General features: G+C 36.7%; 1 protein-coding gene across 1 annotated transcript; it reads right to left on the bottom strand.

The window, feature by feature from the left end:
• Nucleotides 1-179: 179 nt before the first annotated feature.
• Nucleotides 180-19225, bottom strand: LOC109084694 (metalloproteinase inhibitor 2-like). Its single transcript, XM_019099360.2, has 5 exons — nucleotides 18788-19225; nucleotides 4252-4352; nucleotides 4047-4158; nucleotides 3056-3180; nucleotides 180-2496 (listed from the first exon to the last, which is right to left on the bottom strand). Exons 1-5 carry the CDS (start codon nucleotides 18912-18914, stop codon nucleotides 2299-2301), a joined length of 663 nt encoding a protein of 220 aa, XP_018954905.1. The 5' UTR covers nucleotides 18915-19225; the 3' UTR covers nucleotides 180-2298.
• Between the last annotated feature and the right edge of the window lie 615 nt (nucleotides 19226-19840).

Consider the following 19840-nt stretch of genomic DNA (forward strand, 5'->3'; position numbering starts at 1 on the left):
CACACACACACACATATTATATATATGCTGAAATATACACAGAATATATGTATTCAATTATTCAATTCAGTTAAAACTATATATATATGAATAAATTGAATATGCATACTATTTTAATATTTCAGAAATATAAAAAAATTTTTTTTCATAGATTTAAAAATCATAATGGGACAAGCTGATGTAGTTTAATGTTTTATTTGGTAATACTGTATATTTATCCGTCAAGTGAACGTCCACATGGGAATTACACAAAGCATCAAAGACATGCATAGTCTGCTTCTTCTACCACAACTTTTATCATGTGGTTCAGACACTAGGTCTCACATTCCTGCTCTTTTCAGCAAATCATAAAAGAGAAAGACAAAGACTGGTAAAAATAACACAATGATCATATAAATCAAAGGTAATAACACATTTTAAAAAAAAAAGAAGTAGAAACGTGGAAACAAAATCATTTAACTTACGCCATTAAAATTCAATAATTCATACAAAGCAGTTTAAGTAGTTATAGCTTGATGCATATTAAACATTAAACTTGTAGATTTATATAGACTATTCGTAAGAGTTCAAGCTCGTTTATGACAATGCTTCTGATATGAAGAAAGAAGTGAGAATACTGAAACAAAAATCTTAATTTAAATCACAGACAAAAAAAAAAAAAGCTTCGTACATTTATGCTGGAACACTGATAGCCAAAATAGAAAGGCATGAATTTAACAATTACCCATAAGAATGCTCCCTTTGTCAATACAAATGATCTCGGTGCTGATTTTATACAATGATTGTGATGCATTAAATCGTCCAAATCGATCAACACTTTTGTTGCTTTCGTCAGTTCTTCTCTCAATTACTATGACCCCATGGTTCACCCTGACGAAGCGCCTAGCAACTAGTATTTAAACGCCTCACCCTCAGTCAATCACGTGACTTGGCAACGCCCAATCAGGGGACAGTTCCAACAACCCAACTCTGTGCCTTCCTCTCAAGCTGCCAATAAACTCCTGAGTTTATTAACATCACAGGAGGAAGGAACCTCGCTCTTTGTTTCCTCTTTCTCAGTGCATGCTATAGGCCTGTGTCTTTGCATGCCAAACCAATCAGCCTTGTTTTACTCTAGAGAAAACGAAGGGTCTTCCCATTACCATGGCAACTAAAGTCTTACATACCTCATCGGGTACATAATCTAATAAGAACAATACAGAAGATAAAACAGCTCACTAGGACCTTAGATAATTGATGCTGTAATTCTTAAAGATGAAGCGTTTGCAAATCAACAACAAAAGCACTGAAAATGAGAATTACAAAAAAGAGGAGACAGTCCTCTTGGTTTTGTCTTTAAAAAGTGCAACAAGTTCAAATAGTATCATCACTGAACTATTAACGGAGGAATAAATGCATAAATTGGACTCATCGTGGGCATTTGAGACGATATTTAGAAAGGTAAACACATATTGACAAAACAAATTAGGGATGTTCGATGCATAAATGTGCATAAAAATCGAATTAAAGAGGAATTTATTATATATTGCTAACTAATTGTGCACTCAACTGTTTTTCAGGATAATAGACGTTTACATTGTTATTCCTGTATATGCTAAGGATATGCCATGAAGCAAAGATTAAAAACAGTGGAAGTGAAATGAAGAACAGCTTCATATATACTACAGTTTAACATTCTGAAATTTGGTCAGCAGCAGAATTTTCTGTCATAAATTCATGTCTAGCGACATTAACTTTGGTCTTTAATTTATTTATTATTTCAAACCCCAGCTGTCCTAAGTTCTTTCCAGGTCCCTGCACATCTTTGAACTATCTGGGAAGTCCTGCCTCACCATTTATCTGAGCGGACCAATTGGCATGGCTTTGGGAAATTACACTACCTTCAAAAGTAATACTTTCACTACCACCCCGTGTGGGTTTGGACCAGAATACCAGAAATTGAAAATGCGAAATGAGCTGAGTGACTGCATTTTTAGGAGATTGCAGAGATCATTCAGTCTTTTATGCAGAGAGAAATCTAAGCGCTGTTTTGGGGGGCAGAAAGTGCTCTCATTTTAAAGATTGTCCCTCACACGATGAGGAGTGTTTTCTGGGTGCCAGCCTTAGGTGGGGTCGTTACTTTCGCTCCATTCTGTCTCATGTTGCGATATCTAATGAAGACTGTACACTAATCTAGCCTTAAGACGTTTCAATTTCAATTTAGTGGAGTTTTGTCTTTATGTCGATATTAAATTACACCTTATCTATGATATTTGTAAGAATCTCAGATTGGGTGATGTGGAGAGGGAGAGAGATACTTTAAGGGTCTTCCAAATCCAGAAACTCTTTCTTGGGTGGCGCGGCTCCACGGTACCAGGAGCAGGAGCCGTCTCCTCTCTTGATGCAGGCATAGTGGTCGGACTGGGGCCCGTGAATTATCTTCTCCGTCACCCAATCTGTCCACAGACACTCCTCTGGGGCAGTGATCTCGCATGGGAAGGTTGCACAGCGTGTGATCTGGGTGCAGCAAAACAATGTTTGTTAACAGGATGTGATACTGAAACCAGTATTTTTTTTAAACAAAGTACATAGATATGCAAATGCTAAAATTAAACTACATTTTATTTTTAAATATTAGCTAGGTACTAAGCTACTCAACTTTAGAGTCCACAGTCCACCCTAAAGTCTCTATATGTGTTTTGGAATACTTTTGCTCAATTCTGCACTATTTTGTAATAAAACTAGTGCAAGTGTTGAGTACCCAAATGATGTAGTTCTTCAAATGCAAAAACAGTGTGCACTATATGAACAGTTTGAGGATTATAGGCCTAATGGACGGATGGATTGGAAGAAAGACAGATAATTACACAGATGCATGGATGGATAAATGATGGACGCATAATACAGAATAGACAGATGATTACTCAGAATCAGATTGACTGAACAGAGTGATTCATAGATAAAAGCATGGAAAGAAAGAAAGCCAATTCTTCAAATTCTGAATTGTACACTACCCATGTTGACAGTATGTTCTACAGTAATGATTATTATGTGTCCACAGGAGAAATAAACTCACCTTGCAGTCACACCCTGTCTGATAGCGCTGACTGAGGCTCTTCTTCTGGGTGGCACTCATGGATTCCCAGGGCATGATGAGATCACACAGAGTCACGTGCATCTTGCCGTTGGCCTCCGCCTTGCCTGGAAACACAATGTGCAGACAAAACAATCTAAACCATCTGTGAACATCTGATAGTCACGGACACAACGAGGCCCAACAGACAAAATAACAGCACGAGAACACGATAACAAGTCAGCACGTTTATAAACCGAACCCTTCTGTAGTCATCTATTATCAAAGTGCAGATTTGGTGAAAAACACTACAAGCAAAAGCTTGTGAACCCTGATGGTGGAGAATAGGAGTAGCTAACTACAATTTGGGAACACACAAATACAATGACATCAACAACCTCAAGATGGTTTCTATTTTTGCTCAAAGCGAAGGTTTCTGAAGGTCTGCTCTGGTTACAATCTGAAACCTGGGTAGTTTCTACTCAGTGTGGAGAAGGGAATGTGTGCCTTGAAAACACAACCTCAGCAGTTACTCCGCACTACAGGATCAGCTCTCTCATTATTTTACCTCCTCTCCTCCTCTAAAACTTCGGCTTTAAAGGCAATTGCTACCCTCCACAGACCTCTGCCTTGTCAACTCTGTAATTTGGGCTCTGCTGGAATGGTCTGAGATGGGGAAACCAGAAGTTGTCTGTGTTCATCTTTTGACGTTCTTTTATATTCTGTGTTTTTTCCCTTCAGAGTTGCCTGCTCAGCAAGTTCATTAGAGAGAGAAGAGAAGAGTATTAAAACCCTGCTGTAAATTCAGCACATTGTATATCAGTAAGTCACGGTTTATAAACTTCTGTCCTGTCTGAAAACAGATCGCCTTGAGTGAAGCATGAGCCAACTGGCAAGTACTTTGCTGTGAAGGCAATAACCAAGCATTGTGTGGTTAGTCTGCACATTTATTTGACCAAAAACAACAGCTGCAGAGAAATGAAAGTTTTTTTACCTGAGATGAGGTACTCCTTCTTTCCGTTAGTCTCCAAATTCGTCACCCCGCACACTGCAGATGAGGGTGCGGTGAAGATCACGTCGATGTGGCGATCCGGGCCTTTGAACATCTGAGAGAGGAAAACCAAATCTCGTTTTATTCAATGAAAGACATTTTCATTACAGGTTAGATCTGAATAACAGCTGTCATCTTCATCCCTCACCTTGATCTGCTTAATCTCATATTGGATCCGCTTGATGGGGTTCCCATAAATATCATTCCCAGAATCCACTTCTTTTTTTCCAACCACTTTGGCCCTGATTACTGCAGGGAAACGAATAATGAAAATGTTAATTTCATGAACTGCAAAAGAAAAATATTATAATTTTTGTATGCTTTTCATATGGTTTGATTAAAATTACCTCTAAAACTATTTGTATTTTATCTACTATTATGGTAAAAATATGATTGAGAAATCACTTAAATAAATCAAATGAACAAATAAGAAAAGCTAAGAAAGATGTAAATAAAGTAGGAAGTTTCATGGTGCCTTAAATTTTTTTTGGAAATATACTTAAGATATACTTATAAGATTAAATATACTTACAAAAATTATCTATGTATAAAATTTTAGATTGAAAGTTGTTGATATATCATGATTTGTTCATGATGATTTCATGCAAAAAGATTGTTTGCGTACACAAGGTTATTGAATGAGACCTAATGTTTTCTTATTGTGAAATCCATTAAATGTGCAAACCAGAAGTTTACCAGAGACATTATATGGGGAGTGGACTCACTTAAACTTGTATGAAAATGGATGAAATTAATTTTAACTTTTATATAGCAGCAAATCATTGCTATTACATTTTATTCCTTTTCCAGAGTTCCAAAGATTTCTGTTTTTCTCAATTTAAGTAGATAGGAGACAGGAGCTGAACTTGGATGGGACATTTCAAAGATGGCCGCTATGTGGACTGACTTGCCTTCTTGGGACTAAATGTGTGATTTCTGTTAGCCCAGCATTGCTGAGACGAAGCAGGGGATTTCCAATTCCCAGCACACCTTGCACAAGACTGAATGGGGAGAGTACATGTTGTAATTAAGTGTTATTTAAATTGTTTTTAACATGATGAGAAATACAAGGTTTTATTGTTATTTTGGAATAGAGAAATGTTTCTGTTATGTTGGTTTTTTGAGTTACCATTGTGGTAAGCTTGAGCTTAGGTTGGTAAAAAACTGCATTTATCATGCTAACATGCACTATCCTTAACTATACTTTAACTGCAAGAGATTCAGCTGGGTTAATTTGACATGTGTCATTTTATTGTTCTATTCAATTCAGTTATGTTTCCAGTGCAGTTTCAGTTTACGGTTTAATTCAATGTTAAGAAAACCCATATCCAAAGTTTTAAAACCATTGTCAACAACTAAATTAAGTTCAGCCAAAGAGTCTTTTTTTTTCTTCATGTGTGGAATCTTCATGTTTTTCCACCACTACTTGGACGCTGTAAAATATACAAGCTACAGCACAAAGGCTGTAGAGATTCTGTCACATTATCATAAAAAGATGAAAAGGCACATGACTCTTGTGCTGTACTTTTCTCCATGCCACCTCTCATCTGAGGCCTTGTCTAAACACCAGCGAGAGGTCTCTCTCATTTAAAGAGAGTCATGCCCCCAAACCCAAATCCCATTTCCTGCAAGTTGAGCGTTTGCAGCTGTCCAGCATTTCTTTAACTCTCTTTGTCAGGTCAGCCAACATGCGGCAGAGACGCCTCCTCTAGAGAAGCTGACACATGACAACCTAGCGCTGACTCATTCATTCTCTTGGCTTTTATACTCACCCTTATTTTCCTATTCCTATCATTTTTAAATGGCTGTTTTTTTTTTCACTGAAATACTGCACATAAACTTAGAATGGAACTTAAGGGGGTGAAAAGAAACATCTCTATCATTCAAAGAAACCGTTCACCCTCCACAACCCTAAACTTCAGCCGTGTCGTCCTCATACAGCAGCTTTACTTTAAAGGGGTCATATGATGCTGCTAAAAAGAACATTATTTGTGAAACACATCGATTTTTACAAGGCTCATCGCTCTGAAAAGCGAGGTGTGCTCTGATTGGTCAGCTATCCAGTGCGTTGTGATTGGCTGAATACCTCAAGCGTGTGACAGAAATGTTACACCTCTTAACATATTGTGATGCCCTGTCTTTGCAACTTTAAAGATCTTATTTATGAACCAAGAGCTTATAACACTCCAAAGAGAAAGGAAAAATTGAAATCTCATCATATGACCCCTTTTACTGGAGAGTAAACAGCTGCAAACCTTCTAATATAAACTGTGTATCACATTTAAACAAACTCTGCTGCTTAAACTAGCAGAGCAGAACTTAAACAATGATTTCATGCTTTAGTTTTTTTTCTGTTAAGCAGAGTAAATAGTATATGTTATTGACTGACAAGGGGAAAAGCTAGATGGGAAGTTGAACATCAGTCAAAGATCATGTGAGATTTCTGATTATTGCATGTGACAAAATCTTTAGTCAAAGAGTCCAAAACAACATTGTACCCCATCGTCTTTTGGTATATTGACAAAAAAAACACAACATTTATCAAAATGTCTTCTTTTGTGTTCCACAAATGGTCATACAGGTTTGAAACAATGAGAATGTAAGTTAATGACATAATTTCAATTTTGGGTGAACTATTCCTATTCCAGACAGAAAAAATTAAAAATATCTTTACATTACATGTAAAGTACTATGTATGCAATCAACTGCCATTATTACAAAATCACTGACAGGGTGATTAGGTCATTCTGAAGTGGTGTAATTTGCAATAATGACCAGATGAATATTAATTTTCCGACTTATTATATGGTTGCTTACTAAACAAATAAACAAATGGTCATGAAATATTGATATTAATAGTATAAATTAGTATATCAGTATAATAAAATGCTCATATGGTGGGACAATGATCAGTTATACAGTTTATACAAAAACTATTTCACTGCAGAATGTTGTGATTGACCAATCAGAATCAAATATTTCAGGGAGTTGTGTAAAGCCAAGTGGCATTTATTTTAAAGAAGTATAACATAAACAGACATTATAGAACATTCTGTTCAAGCATTTAGATGCTTTATAGTTGTCAAATGCCAGTGCAAATCATTGTATATTCATAATTTTATTTAAGTGTTGTGATGATATTCATAATTACCCGATGTGTTTTACAGGACATTGATCTAAAGTCTATTAAATCAATCCATATATGAATCACACTTAACTGTGCTGTGAAATGAAGTACTGCTTATGAGCTATTGCTATAAAATGGTGCTGTTGTTTACCTGTTGGTCTTGTTTACATTTGCCTAGTAAACCAACGATGAAACAATTACAGGCTAAGGTTGCCCTCAAAGCTAAACTTGTCTCAGTAAACCGGTGGATCGTTTCGCTGCTTGGCAAACTGTTTGCTAAGTTGTCCAGATATATACTGCAAGTCACACTTTTTGCAACATATTCACCCAAAAATAACCAGTCCTTCACATGTCCACAGTGTACATAGCCATTTGGTCACCTAAAATGTGATCAGTGTCAGTATGCAACATTTATTTGTGTTGGCACTGGCAGTGTCTCTGGCAAGAACAAGAAGGGGGAACAGATATTTGAAGTTTCTGGGGTATTTCATGGGAATACCCACAAAGTGAAGCAACTCCACAGCACCAATGACAAAGTTTTGCTAAGCATTGTCTACTACAGTTGGTTTGTACAGTATATTAAAAATAAGTGACCCAGTGCAGTTCCAAACTCATGCGTTTTGTAATGTAATCTATATTTTCTTTTGTTCACAGCTTTCATTGTAAGACACACAAACTGTCCGTGCTGGCTTCTGGCTAATTTGACCAGCTTCTACCAACCCTGCTGGAAAGACCAGCTTAGGCCAGTATAAATTATGCAAGTTAGTGCAGGTTTGATGCTGGTCTATCTGGTTTACAAGCATAACCACACAGTTTATCATCAAAACTTACTGGTGAAGTCAGTCTTTTTGGCTAAGCTAGATAAGAAGCATGGTAGAGATGCAAAATACAATACAACATATGCTGAGCTTTTTTAGAAGTGACAGATGCCACTTCTTTTTTAAGATTTATGCATTTCAAAATGTCAAATTTCTAGTTATATTTAAGTTAAGTTATATTTAATTGATGTACACTACCGTTTAAAAGTTTGGGGTCAGTAAGAGTTTTTTGGAAATAATTTCCCCCCCTTTTATTTAGCATAGATGCATTAAATTGATCAAAAGGGACAGTAAAGACATAATAATAATTCATAATAATGAGAAATGTTTCTTGAGCAGCAAATCAGCATATTGGAATGATTTCTGTTTTAAATTCAGAATAAATATGAACTTGAAATTCGTTTGAGTATATAAACTAACTTAAAAAAACACTACAGCAACTACATTCATTTTGGCATAAACTTAACATTTTATATTTAGCAGAGTTAAGCATATTTAAATAAATCCAACTAAATATGTATAAATATTTATTTTTGCACAAAATTGTTTTTGAGTGATTTCAGGATCGTGATTGAATGTATGGCCCATCAGCAACAAGATACAGTAACAGGTAAGCATTATCTTCACCCTTTTAAAAGAGAATGCCTTTTTCTGCATAACATATGTGAGTCACCGACCCATTTTTGAGCAAATGGCATTCTTACTCCTGATCAGTGATTGGAAATACACCCAAAGAGAGCTTATGAGTCGGAAATCTGTCCCGTTGACTGAACCCAGAAAAAACAAAAATATCTCTAAAAAAGGAGAAGATTACTGTACACAGTTTCATGTTAATCAACTGCAGATGAAAATGATTTAAGACAACTTCTCAAGTAGGCTTTCATCAGCAACAGCTGACTTGTAAATCCGGTTTCCAATTACAGCTGCTGAAGTTACGGCCTACCCACACCTCATCTGTTTGAGTCAGAAAAACATACTCCGAAAACTGACCTGAGGTCAGTCTGAAGAGGTCTGAAACATTAAGATATTAGCCGGGCTGCTCCTCCTTTTCCCACCCTGTTCTTTCATAAACAGGCAGTCTTTCTGTAGCATCGATATGCTTTGCCAGCTGTTTGGATCGGCTGTGTATTTTGTCAGGACAGCTTGTTTTAATCGAGGTATGTTCAGGAACATTTCTGCAAAACTACTTAAGCAAACGCTGCAATGAAATGGAGATTTAAATGAAGCACAGTTTATGAGACAAACTACATTTTTACAAGTTGAATTAGACTTGCTACTTAAACTCTCAGGGCTAATTGAGGTTAAAGGGATAGTTCACACAAAATTCCTTCATTTCCACATGTCATTACAAAACTTTGTCTTTATTTCTTTTCGTGGAACATGAAAGGAAACATTTTGAAGGATGTTACCACTGCTCTCTTTCATATAATGAAAGTGAATGGGGACCAGGGGCTGTCAAGCTCCAAAAAAGCGTGATAAAAGCATCATAAACTGAAAATATTGCTTGACTGCAGTGGTCACCATTTATTTTAATTGTATAGGAAAGAGCAGCTTGGATATTCAGCTATAAAAATGTTCTTTTGTGCTCCACGGAAAATCAAATGTGTTTCAAAAGACATGAGGGTGAGTGAATGATGACGGAACTATTCCTTCAAATGTGAAGATGAAAAATAGTTAAATGATATCACAGGATAGTCAGAGATAGAAATGGAAAAACAAAATGTAACGGTTGCAGTTTTTGAGTCACTTGCTCACTATGGAAAATATGAGCCCGTGGATATAGGATGCAGGGACATAAAATAACTAGAAAAAAGAAAACACACACACACACACACACACACACACACACAGAGCCATTATTATACACCCATGGGTTCAATTTATGGGCTGGAAAACACGCAAATATGAAGGTTTCATTGCTCTAAAAGTTAACGATAGCCCCCTCCTCCTCCAGTCCAAGTTGCATGCTTTTCTGTGTATGTCAAGCCTTTCTGGGTCCTGAGCTATAGGGCATGATAACACTGTGCCAGAACTAAAGATCAGTATAGTCTTATTCTAAAACTAGTTTATCGTGGTTCCAGTGTTAAAGTAGGTCAAGCTACAACACAAGCTTTTGCACCTAAAATTCCAGACGCTAGGCTAAAAACGTTTTGAGGGCAAGGAGGCCTCGCTTCTGCTGGTGAAGTAATCAGGCAATTCTCAAAAGGCATCAGAGAGCATCCCGCAGTGAGGAGCAGTAGCTTCTGCTTTACTCTACACTTTCATTTTGGGATGGAGTAACCATTCAAGTGTCACATGTGTAAGAGTCAGGGTCAAGAACCTATTAAGGGAAAATTCTGTCATCAGTTATTCAAAACTGTATGATTGTATGAATAAATTAAGTCAAGTTTGAAACAACATTCAGCTTCATACAAATAAAATTCATTAAATGCAATTTGACTCCACATTTCTAAAACAACAAATCATGATTTGGCTAATGCTAACTAACTCTCAACCATTTTTTAACAGACAGTGACACCTATGTATTGATCTGGACTATTTTTAACTGATAAAAACTAAAAAAATATTTTCAAGCTGATAATTTTTATCCAAGAAAAAAGTTTCTTGAGCGAACGGTAAGCACCAGCATAAACATACTTAATTTGATGATCTAAAAATGTAAGGAAGCTTTTTCTGTATGGGACCCTGATAGTTTTAGGGTCACAATATTAATCAAAATTGTATTCTTTTTTCTTTGAGATTTAATAATTAAAGCATCAAAGGGGTAATTAATTTTCACAGTTCTGCAGTTCAAATGGAGTGATGTTCTGCAGTGTCTGTCTTCAGCTTCATTCCCACTGCTTCATTTTTCCTGCCTGACCCACATTCCTGTTGCCCGATAATCATGCATATCCCACAATGCCTGCTCCCTCCACAGATGACTTACACACTCTCTTATATATGCACATATCATAATCAAAATGTCATAGTTTCCATGAAAATATACCCACCACATATACTAGCCACATCCTGAGTTTCCGTATGCCTGCACAGCTTTTAGCAATCATGACCAGCGCGAAGCCCAGGCAGACCACTGCACCAAAAGTCCCCGAACTCCTCTTCCACTCCTACCTTCACAGACAGCACTCACTGACTTCACTGAGGGCCACCACAACCAAAATGTATTCCACCTCACAGGTATCAAATACAATATTATTTTTAGTGTTTCAGAGGCCATTTGGTTGTCTTTACCTTTTAAAAAACATAAGGACAAACCTCAAAAGTTTTCCTAAAATATGGAAAATGTGGGGGGGGGGGGGGGGGGGGGTAGGGGGTTTAACATAGCATGCAGAAATCATATGCATTATTATTTTTTCCCCTGCATGATGAAGTTCCTCCATACACATGACAGAAATGTAAATAATTTGATAGAAATAATTGTGAGATTCTTACCAAACATTATACATTACATTTATGAACTAAATATCCAATGAGATGGAAAATGTATGCTTTACAAAAATATACCTACACCACAGAGGTAAAAACTGAACAAGAGAATGGAGCCGTTTTCCTTTCACTCTGGATACTCTGAATTCTCTTTGAATTAATTTATTTCTGTTTGAACTCCTGACACAGTTCATCACTGTAATTGAGCACAACAGTAGGGTTACCGAAGTAAAACTCACATTCTTTTTCTGAGATTAACTGCCTTTTAACAATATTATATAAATGTTCCAGGAGCTCTGAGGTTTTAAGCAACAACATATGCTTCTCTAGAAGATTTAGGCTTTTTATTAAATTCTACTGCAAAAAATTATGAAAAGAATTCTACCAATCAGAGTTTCTGTTAACAGGCATAAGAGCTCAGCACCATTGCAAATTATGTAATTGTGTGCTTTCAAAATATTTGAATATTTTCAGTTTATTTTTAAGTTTTCCCAGGAAATATTGTTTCTATACTTTTGAAATCAATGACTATAAATCAATAGGTTTATATTGTACCATAATGCAGATGGGACGAGTGTACATTGTAGTTGTTTAAGACACTGACCAATGTTTTTGTTTGATATTTAAAAGACTTCCATTTCACGTTTCATACTGTAAAAATGAAAAGATGCACAAAAGACAGAATTTGCTGGATTTATGCACATCACTGTCAATGCTTGTACAAGAAAGCCAGTGCAAATGTTCTAAGACTCTGAGGTTTACCAACATGGAAAAGGTCAAAGCTGGACAACTGACAGTTGGATGCTGCCCACTGCTTCGGCCTGGGTATATAAACAGCCAGAGCGGACACGGCAGGATGTGGAGAAAGACTGGTTTGTGTGAGGTTTGCTGACTGCATTTAAATGCCATTCATTTCCCAGTTTTTATCAAAACACATGTGGGGAAAGATTTCACATTTGGATGTTTTTTGTCAGAAATTTCTAACATTTCCTGTGAGGTGGAGAACCAACAAACTGTCTGACATGTAGCTTTCAAAAGTCACATCCTCGCAACAATCTGACGTAAACTGCAGCACACTGTGTATGACCAGAAATATGAGGTTCAGGTGAACAAACATCATTGAAAATGAATCATGTGATGCACAAGGTAATTGCAATTAATATATCATGCCTGTGGGAGGTTGAAGATACTTGCATATTTATGGATTTTTAGAAACTTTCCAGCTAATAATATATTCTTGATAACTACTTTTCTCCTTCTTTATGACCAAGAGACAAGAAGTGCTTGGCTTGGACCTGCAAACAAGGCTCAAACGCAGTTTCACCTTCAGTAGACTCAAAAAAAGCAGTGTGAGTTCTTTGCCGGTGTTTATTGCTACTGTCTGGGGCTATTAAATGTAGCAATGAGCTCTGTCATATGTCACTGAGCCAGTGAAGATGACAGATTCCAGACTAGATCTTTATTCTGTGAAACAGGTGGAACTGATTGGTTTGGTTTGACATCAAAGCAGCAATATTCCACTTGAGAACGAGGTATGTTTGAATTGAATAACCAAAATAACCTTGCTCTCTTGAGGCACATCATTGAATCAAGTCAAAGCAACTCATGGTACATTGGAAATAATGTTTGGAATTTTTACATCAAAAATGCTAACTCTTAAACATAAAGGTTCTTTAGCGTCCATGGTTCCATGAACAACCTTTAACATCCATGAAAACTTTCCATTGCAGAGGTTCTTTACTGTGGAAAAAAGGTTCTTTAGATTATTACAATTCTCTTCACACTAAGAAAAAAAAAGGCTTCTTTTTAATGCCTGTTTTAACCTTTAAATGCATACCTCGGGTCTTTAGCGACCGGGACGTCATTCACTACCCTCCCCCTCATTCATTTTTTAAAGTTATACATTACGAGGTATGTAATAGTGTAGCCTAAGTATATCTTTCCTGTGCAACAATAATTAAATATTTGATGACTCAAATGCAATTCACCTTTATTCCTCAAGGTGGCACTGTGTGATAGACAATGATGACATGATGTTTCATTCATAATTACCAGTAGCCCCTCACTGCAGAACACAAGATCCACATCAAGGGGGTGGAGACTGGTAGGTTTAGGTATATGTAAGGTGGGAGGAGTTGGATGTCCCCTGCATCTTGCGTTCTGCAGTGAGGACCATCTCATAATTACCGCAGGCATAAAACAAAAGAATATCATCAGCAAAAACTGAACTGGCTTGAATGGCTTTACTGCAGAGCAATTACTGTATGCAATGAAATATACGTGTCACTGTCATTTGATGGTGGATGTGGTGAATAAGCAGCCAGCGATCAAAATATTGATTTTGAAGTCCGTGAAAATGAAATTTTTGAGAATATGGTTGAGATCACAAATATGAGGCAGATGCTGAATGTACTGGGGAAGTGCGCTTTGATGATGACAGTCAGGGACAGTGATGGTAAAATGTATCTGCTCCAATTGAACCCTTCTAAGCTTCAAAAGTTAACCAAATACGCATTATTTTATTATTTTGTAATTGTTATTAAAATATAATTTTGCCAAAGACCTGAATATGTGATAGTAATGATTGGCGAAACATCCACGCATTTAATATTTTTGGGGGGGGGAATAGTTTTCTGAAAAAAAAAAAAAAAAAAAAAAAGGTGATTTGAAGTTAGCACATGCAGTAAACTGTAAAAGTAAAAGGAAGTAAAACTTAAAAGGAAGAATGAATTACATTTACATTATAAGTTTATATCACATTTAGTTTATATTACATTTACAGTAAGTTATTGAATAAGTTTTTTATTTTTTTTTTAAGTAAAAAAAAACTACTGTGAAAAACTGCCCCTGTGTTACATCAGATTATTTTTAAACAGTTTTGATTCTTGATTTTTTCAGTTAAGTATTTTAAGGGTGTTTATGTTACTATTTATTTCATTTAGTTAATGTTACACCAATAAAACCACCCACTCGAAGTATTACTCACTAAAAAGTGTGTGGCCAAATAATTTTGGTTGTCTAGGCTGTCTGAACAGCATAGTTGATCGGTATGGCTAGACACAGCACACTTTAGCGGTCTGTCTGCTCCTTTACATTATGGTTCCCTTGTTACTCTACATGAATGACCAGCATTGTTTTCATGCCTCCTAGTACTGCAGTCTCTGGTTCTGCTACAAGGCTTTTGGGTACACTAAACCTTTTCAAAGGGCTACCTTTGAGAAATGTTTGTACATTTGGCATCCTCCACTGGTAATTCCTTGTTTTTTTTTTTTTTTTTTTTTTTTTTTTTTTTTTTTTACAATTTATAACTTCCTCAACCTCTCCCAAAGGAATCCTCACCACTTCTGTATTCAGCAATGTTCAGCACCACACCCGGCCTGCTCTCTGACCCTTGTGACCCTTACGGTCTATTCACTTCCCTCATGGCACCAAGCTTGTCACTAGACAGTTTGCCAAAAGGGATCAGGTCGGACTACGATTCCAGCTCATGGCATTTGGCTCAGATAAATAATTTAAGCAGATGACCAGCATAATTGGGCCTTTAGTTGGGCAGTTTATACAGTATAAACAACCCTGGGTGCACCAAAGAAAATGAGGCAGTTACAATCCTCAAGGTAATCCTGTAGAGTCAACATGAATTGTAACTCATTTTGTTTGTTTGATTTGACACATTTCCATGCACCACGATTGTCCCTTGTAATATCACTTCTCCCCTGCCCCTCCGTAGGTCTGTGCACGCCACTGAAACAGAATATACAGTATCTCTGTACCATATTGGCTTTCAGCTGATACTGGAGATTTTTTTTATATTGGTTTACTCTATTTTTACATTCAGATGACCTTAGCTGGCATTTAACGCTCACTTAAAGGTAATCTTTAGCAAGTCTCAGAATGATGACTGATTTTTCATACTATACGTTATAATGTTTTGATTCATATATTCACTTGTAGTATTTAAAAGTTTTAGTTTTTAGTGTTTTATTTTTTAATTTAAATAAAAGACCCTTTATTAGCTGTTGGCCAAGGCATGAAAATGATTATCACCTTATCTTTATTTATATTTTTAATATTGATGCATCCCTAATATTTAGTGTGGGATGAGACTTGATTTTATCCATCAGTAATTGATTGAAGATTATGAAAACAGGAATTTTTCAGGAACATGCATTAAGAAATTAAATAGATTTCATGTTGACTTCTCTCAGTTTTATGGAAGCTTGTTTCCACAGAATAATAAAAATAAAAGATAATTGTGACTTTTCATCTCAGAATTCTGACTTTTTTTTCTCAGAATTGAGAGATATAAACTTGGAATTGCGAGTTACACATAGAAATATACTTTATTTCTTGCAATTCTGACTTGTTTTCCTCACAACTGCAAGTTTATATTTTACAATAATGTCCAGTTCTGAGGAAAAAAGTCAGGTCACAATTCTGGCATTTTCTGACATAATTTATATCTCACAAATCTGCAATTGTGTTTTATAAAGTCAGAATTGCGAGATATTAGGGAATATAAATATTGACTTTATTTTTCAGAATTGCAAGTTTATATCTTACATTTCAGACTCTGTAACTTGCAATTGCGAGTTTATATCTCAATTCTCACTTTATAGTTTATATCACACAATTTTGAGAAAAGAAAATTCAGAATTGCGATATGTAACTTGTCAGAATTGTGAGAGAAAAAGTCACAAGTACTTTTTTTATTATTTATTCAGTAGCAGAAACCAAATTTCCATGCAATTTCCATTGGCTGCTTAAAAAAAAAAAAGATTAATTTTGATCAATATACATTTCCTAGCTGTCCTCTTATTGTATGATGAATGAATGATTTTTTTTTTAGTGGTTTTGCAGACAAACAAACATTCTGAGCTTTTGGAATGCATTCTGAACAACAAAAGCTCAAAGAGAGAAAAATCTAGTGGCATAGCTCATGTTACAGTTTTCAATCTTGAGATAATCCTGTCACTGTTCAGACTCTCTGAAAGCATGTTGTGCTCGTCTATGACTCAATAACAGTGAACTGCGAGGTAAATAATGGGGCTGTGTCATTCCCACAGGGAACAGAAGACTGGATCCACATGACTAAGGTTTTTATGTATGACACGTAGAAACCTTATTAATGCCAAGTACAGATTCAAAATGAATACTTGCAATAACACTAACAGACCGCAAAGGGCAAGTGACCGCATTTTGGTTTGGTTACTTTATTAATATGCAGAGATCCCATTTCTGTCACGAAATATGAGCACTAAATTAATTTCCGGCTAACAGCTTGTTCATTTCCACTGCAAGTCAGGAAAGACGCAAACCTCTCGGAACAACCACTAAAGCTTACTTTTCACAAAAAGGTGGAAAAAACCTTCTCTCTCTTTATCCAAGAAGCCTGGTTCAAAGCCAGAGTGCTGAGGCAAGGGCGGGTGGTGCAGCCAAAGAGTGAGCTTTTCTCACTGTTTGAAGAATGCCATGCATATTTCTGAAAGGTCCTTGACTTTCATTGCTTTTTCCTCTCTGGCACATCCAGAGCTGTCGGCCAGATGTCGGATGCTCTCCGATGGTTTCTGCGGGAGCTGCGGGGTTCTAATCAAACTGTAAGCCCTCTAAAGCACTTTAAGAGGCTGCTGGCCTGTGTATATTTGTCTTATCTTCTATTAGCAGCTCAAGACAGGGTTTGGGCTCTGTTCCAACGGTGGGCGCACCTAGCTAATCATGTCTGAATGACGCTTGAATTAAGCATGAACTGGGAGGGAAAGCCCCAGTGGGATGCAAAACATTCTTGCAATTTTTTATGCTTCATTTCTCTCCATCTGAGAGAAATATGAAATAGAGACCAGTTGTGCAGGCAATCAAGGCCTTAGTTAGTAGTCAGTAAAATTGCTTTTAAATTTTTGTAAAGGAAAAGACACACACACACACACACACATATATATATATATATGTGTGTGTGTGTGTGTGTGTGTGTGTGTGTGTGTGTGTGTGTGTCTGTGTCAAGTAATATGAACACATTTTTCTGGCACATGTATTTGTTCTGGTATTGGCAGATCGGGAAGAAATCTGAAATACTTCGGTCAGTAGAAAAAAAACCTTACTGATGAGCCCTTCTAGTCACACTATATTGTGTTGTGGATGAGCGCAGATGATTTGGAGGCTTGCAGCTAGACAGTGAATCAGTGTGAATCTACAGGCCAATAAGAATGGTGTGAATGTATCATCATCCTGTTTGGGTTTCAGTCTTTTACCAGCAGACAAGAGTGTCACATCCATATTTGTTTGACATCTCACCATGATTTTCCCATGCAACAGGCAATTTGCTTTCAACAAATAATACTAAGCCAAAATAATTTGTCTCATCTCTTAATGTACTGTTTTGGTTCTGTGTATCAAGGACAGTTGAAAGCTTTTGGTGAAAAGCAGACATAAATAGTTGCTTCTGACGAATGAAACAGAAGTCAGATATAAATAGATATAAATAGGCCTCAAAACGTTATTCAGCTCAAGCAGCAGGACTAAATGTGTGTGCCAAAGATAACAGACCAACAGACAGAACACTTTATCTGCTGTCATCCACACTGGGCACTAAAACAATAGCACAGATGCATAAGTAGAAAACACAATGGCGAGATGAACAACACATTCAAGTACAACCAATAAAAGGGTAATAAAAGTTTTCAATTTTCACAACCTAAATCCTCACAGATCTGGACTTGAAAACAAGGTCTAGATGTCACTGAACCTCACTCAATCAGTCTGTGCACATTCAGAGACTCAGACAGACAGCATAAATGTATAAAAATGTATACATAATAACACAAATCTAATAATAATAATTTAAAATAATTAATTAGAAATTAATATTAAATACAATTCAAAATAATAATGTACTGCAATTTTAAAGCTGCTCTGATGCAGCATTTCAATTACATAAGTAATGCAGCATTAGAGCAGCCTCTGATCCAGAGGTGGGTCAGAGTTGGCATGTTTTAGTACTGCTGTTATGTGGCTTATTTTTTTATTTTTATTTTTTTTATAAATATCCACCTCAAACCCAGTAGTTGTGATGCTTCATTTCATCCACTAACCAGCATCAGAGCAGCCTCCAACTTTGTTGTTGTCAGGATATAGGCTACGTGTAGTTTCAGGTTTCTCTAATAACAATTACTTTACATATGTGCGACATTAAACAAAATACGAGCAGCCTTTGTGCTATAAAGACACATTAACCCTAATGATGATGCATTTGCAATAAACTCGCTATAGTAACAATTTTGCATTGTGGCGTAGCATCATTGAGATTGTTGACACGCACTTACCAACATCAGCATTGCAGAACGCCTGTTGAGGATGGACGGGGGAACAACTGCACGCTTCTGCGATCTCTCCCACCCGAAACAGTACCAGCACCACAAGTGTGCCAATACAGCTCCTGACACTCTTCATTGCTTCACTTTAATACCTGACAGCAAAATTAGAGGGAGGTAGACGATCTTCTACGATGTCAACAATGATCCAGCCCCTCACACAGCCGAAAAGTACAACGTCCACCGCCGTTCGAGATGCCACGCGCTGAGTATTAGTGTGACTACTGCTGTTAAATTCCTCAGAGACGAACGGGCTTGTTGGTAATAAAGGAAGTGCACTGCTGCTCTATTTTAATGGTCTTTCCAGGCTTCTTTCTTTTCCACTGCCTTCTATGGGTGTGTTCTCATAGAGAGGCCAGGTTCGTGCCTTAATAGCTGCGCGTGGACTCCTCCCTTTAAACCAGATTCAACCAGAGGTGGGCGCTTCATGAAGCTCTTCAAAAGATTTCTTTCACTCTTTCTGTCAGGGCAGAGTTTTGTACAAATATACGCATTCAAGTATTAAATAAAATCTATCCAAAATTATTTTATGGCATACATTAGGCTGCTTTTCATTCTTTTTTACGTTAATGACACGTGCTTGTGTTTATTCACCGTATTATTATGCTACACCTACCTACTGTACCTCGCAGAGTACAAACTGACATCACAGTAAGCGAAACATTAAAGGGGGTAGCTTTTCTTTTAGGACTTTTTCAAGTCTTCTAAAGCCACGTGATAGTTGTGTGTAAGAAAGAAACTCCTGAACAGTCTTTGTTCTCTAACAATCTTGACATTTGCCCTCGCTCTCTACGAGAAGTAGCCAGCTATTCATTGATGAATAGCGTTAAACAGTCTTTAATGAATTGTTGATTCGGTTCACAAAACCTGTCTGAATGATTCATTCACGAATCAGACTCAGATCAGACTAATCAGTGATTTAAACTGCTGTCTATTTCTCGCTCAAAGCTGTTGTATGAATTCAGACTTGGAATATTGGGCCACTTTTATGATTTTTGCTGACGT

Source organism: Cyprinus carpio, chromosome A12, assembly GCF_018340385.1.
Source record: "Cyprinus carpio isolate SPL01 chromosome A12, ASM1834038v1, whole genome shotgun sequence".
NCBI classification, from domain to species: domain Eukaryota; kingdom Metazoa; phylum Chordata; class Actinopteri; order Cypriniformes; family Cyprinidae; genus Cyprinus; species Cyprinus carpio.

Bases quoted from the DNA above. Each gene is read 5' to 3' on its own strand.
- LOC109084694 (XM_019099360.2), bottom strand. From the start codon at position 18,914: ATGAAGAGTGTCAGGAGCTGTATTGGCACACTTGTGGTGCTGGTACTG. The intron at 4,159-4,251 runs GTGAGGGATGAA...TTCCTCTCTCAG, and splicing joins ATGAGATTAAGCAGATCAAG to ATGTTCAAAGGCCCGGATCG. The intron at 3,181-4,046 runs GTAAAAAAACTT...TTGTGTTTCCAG, and splicing joins GAAGGAGTACCTCATCTCAG to GCAAGGCGGAGGCCAACGGC.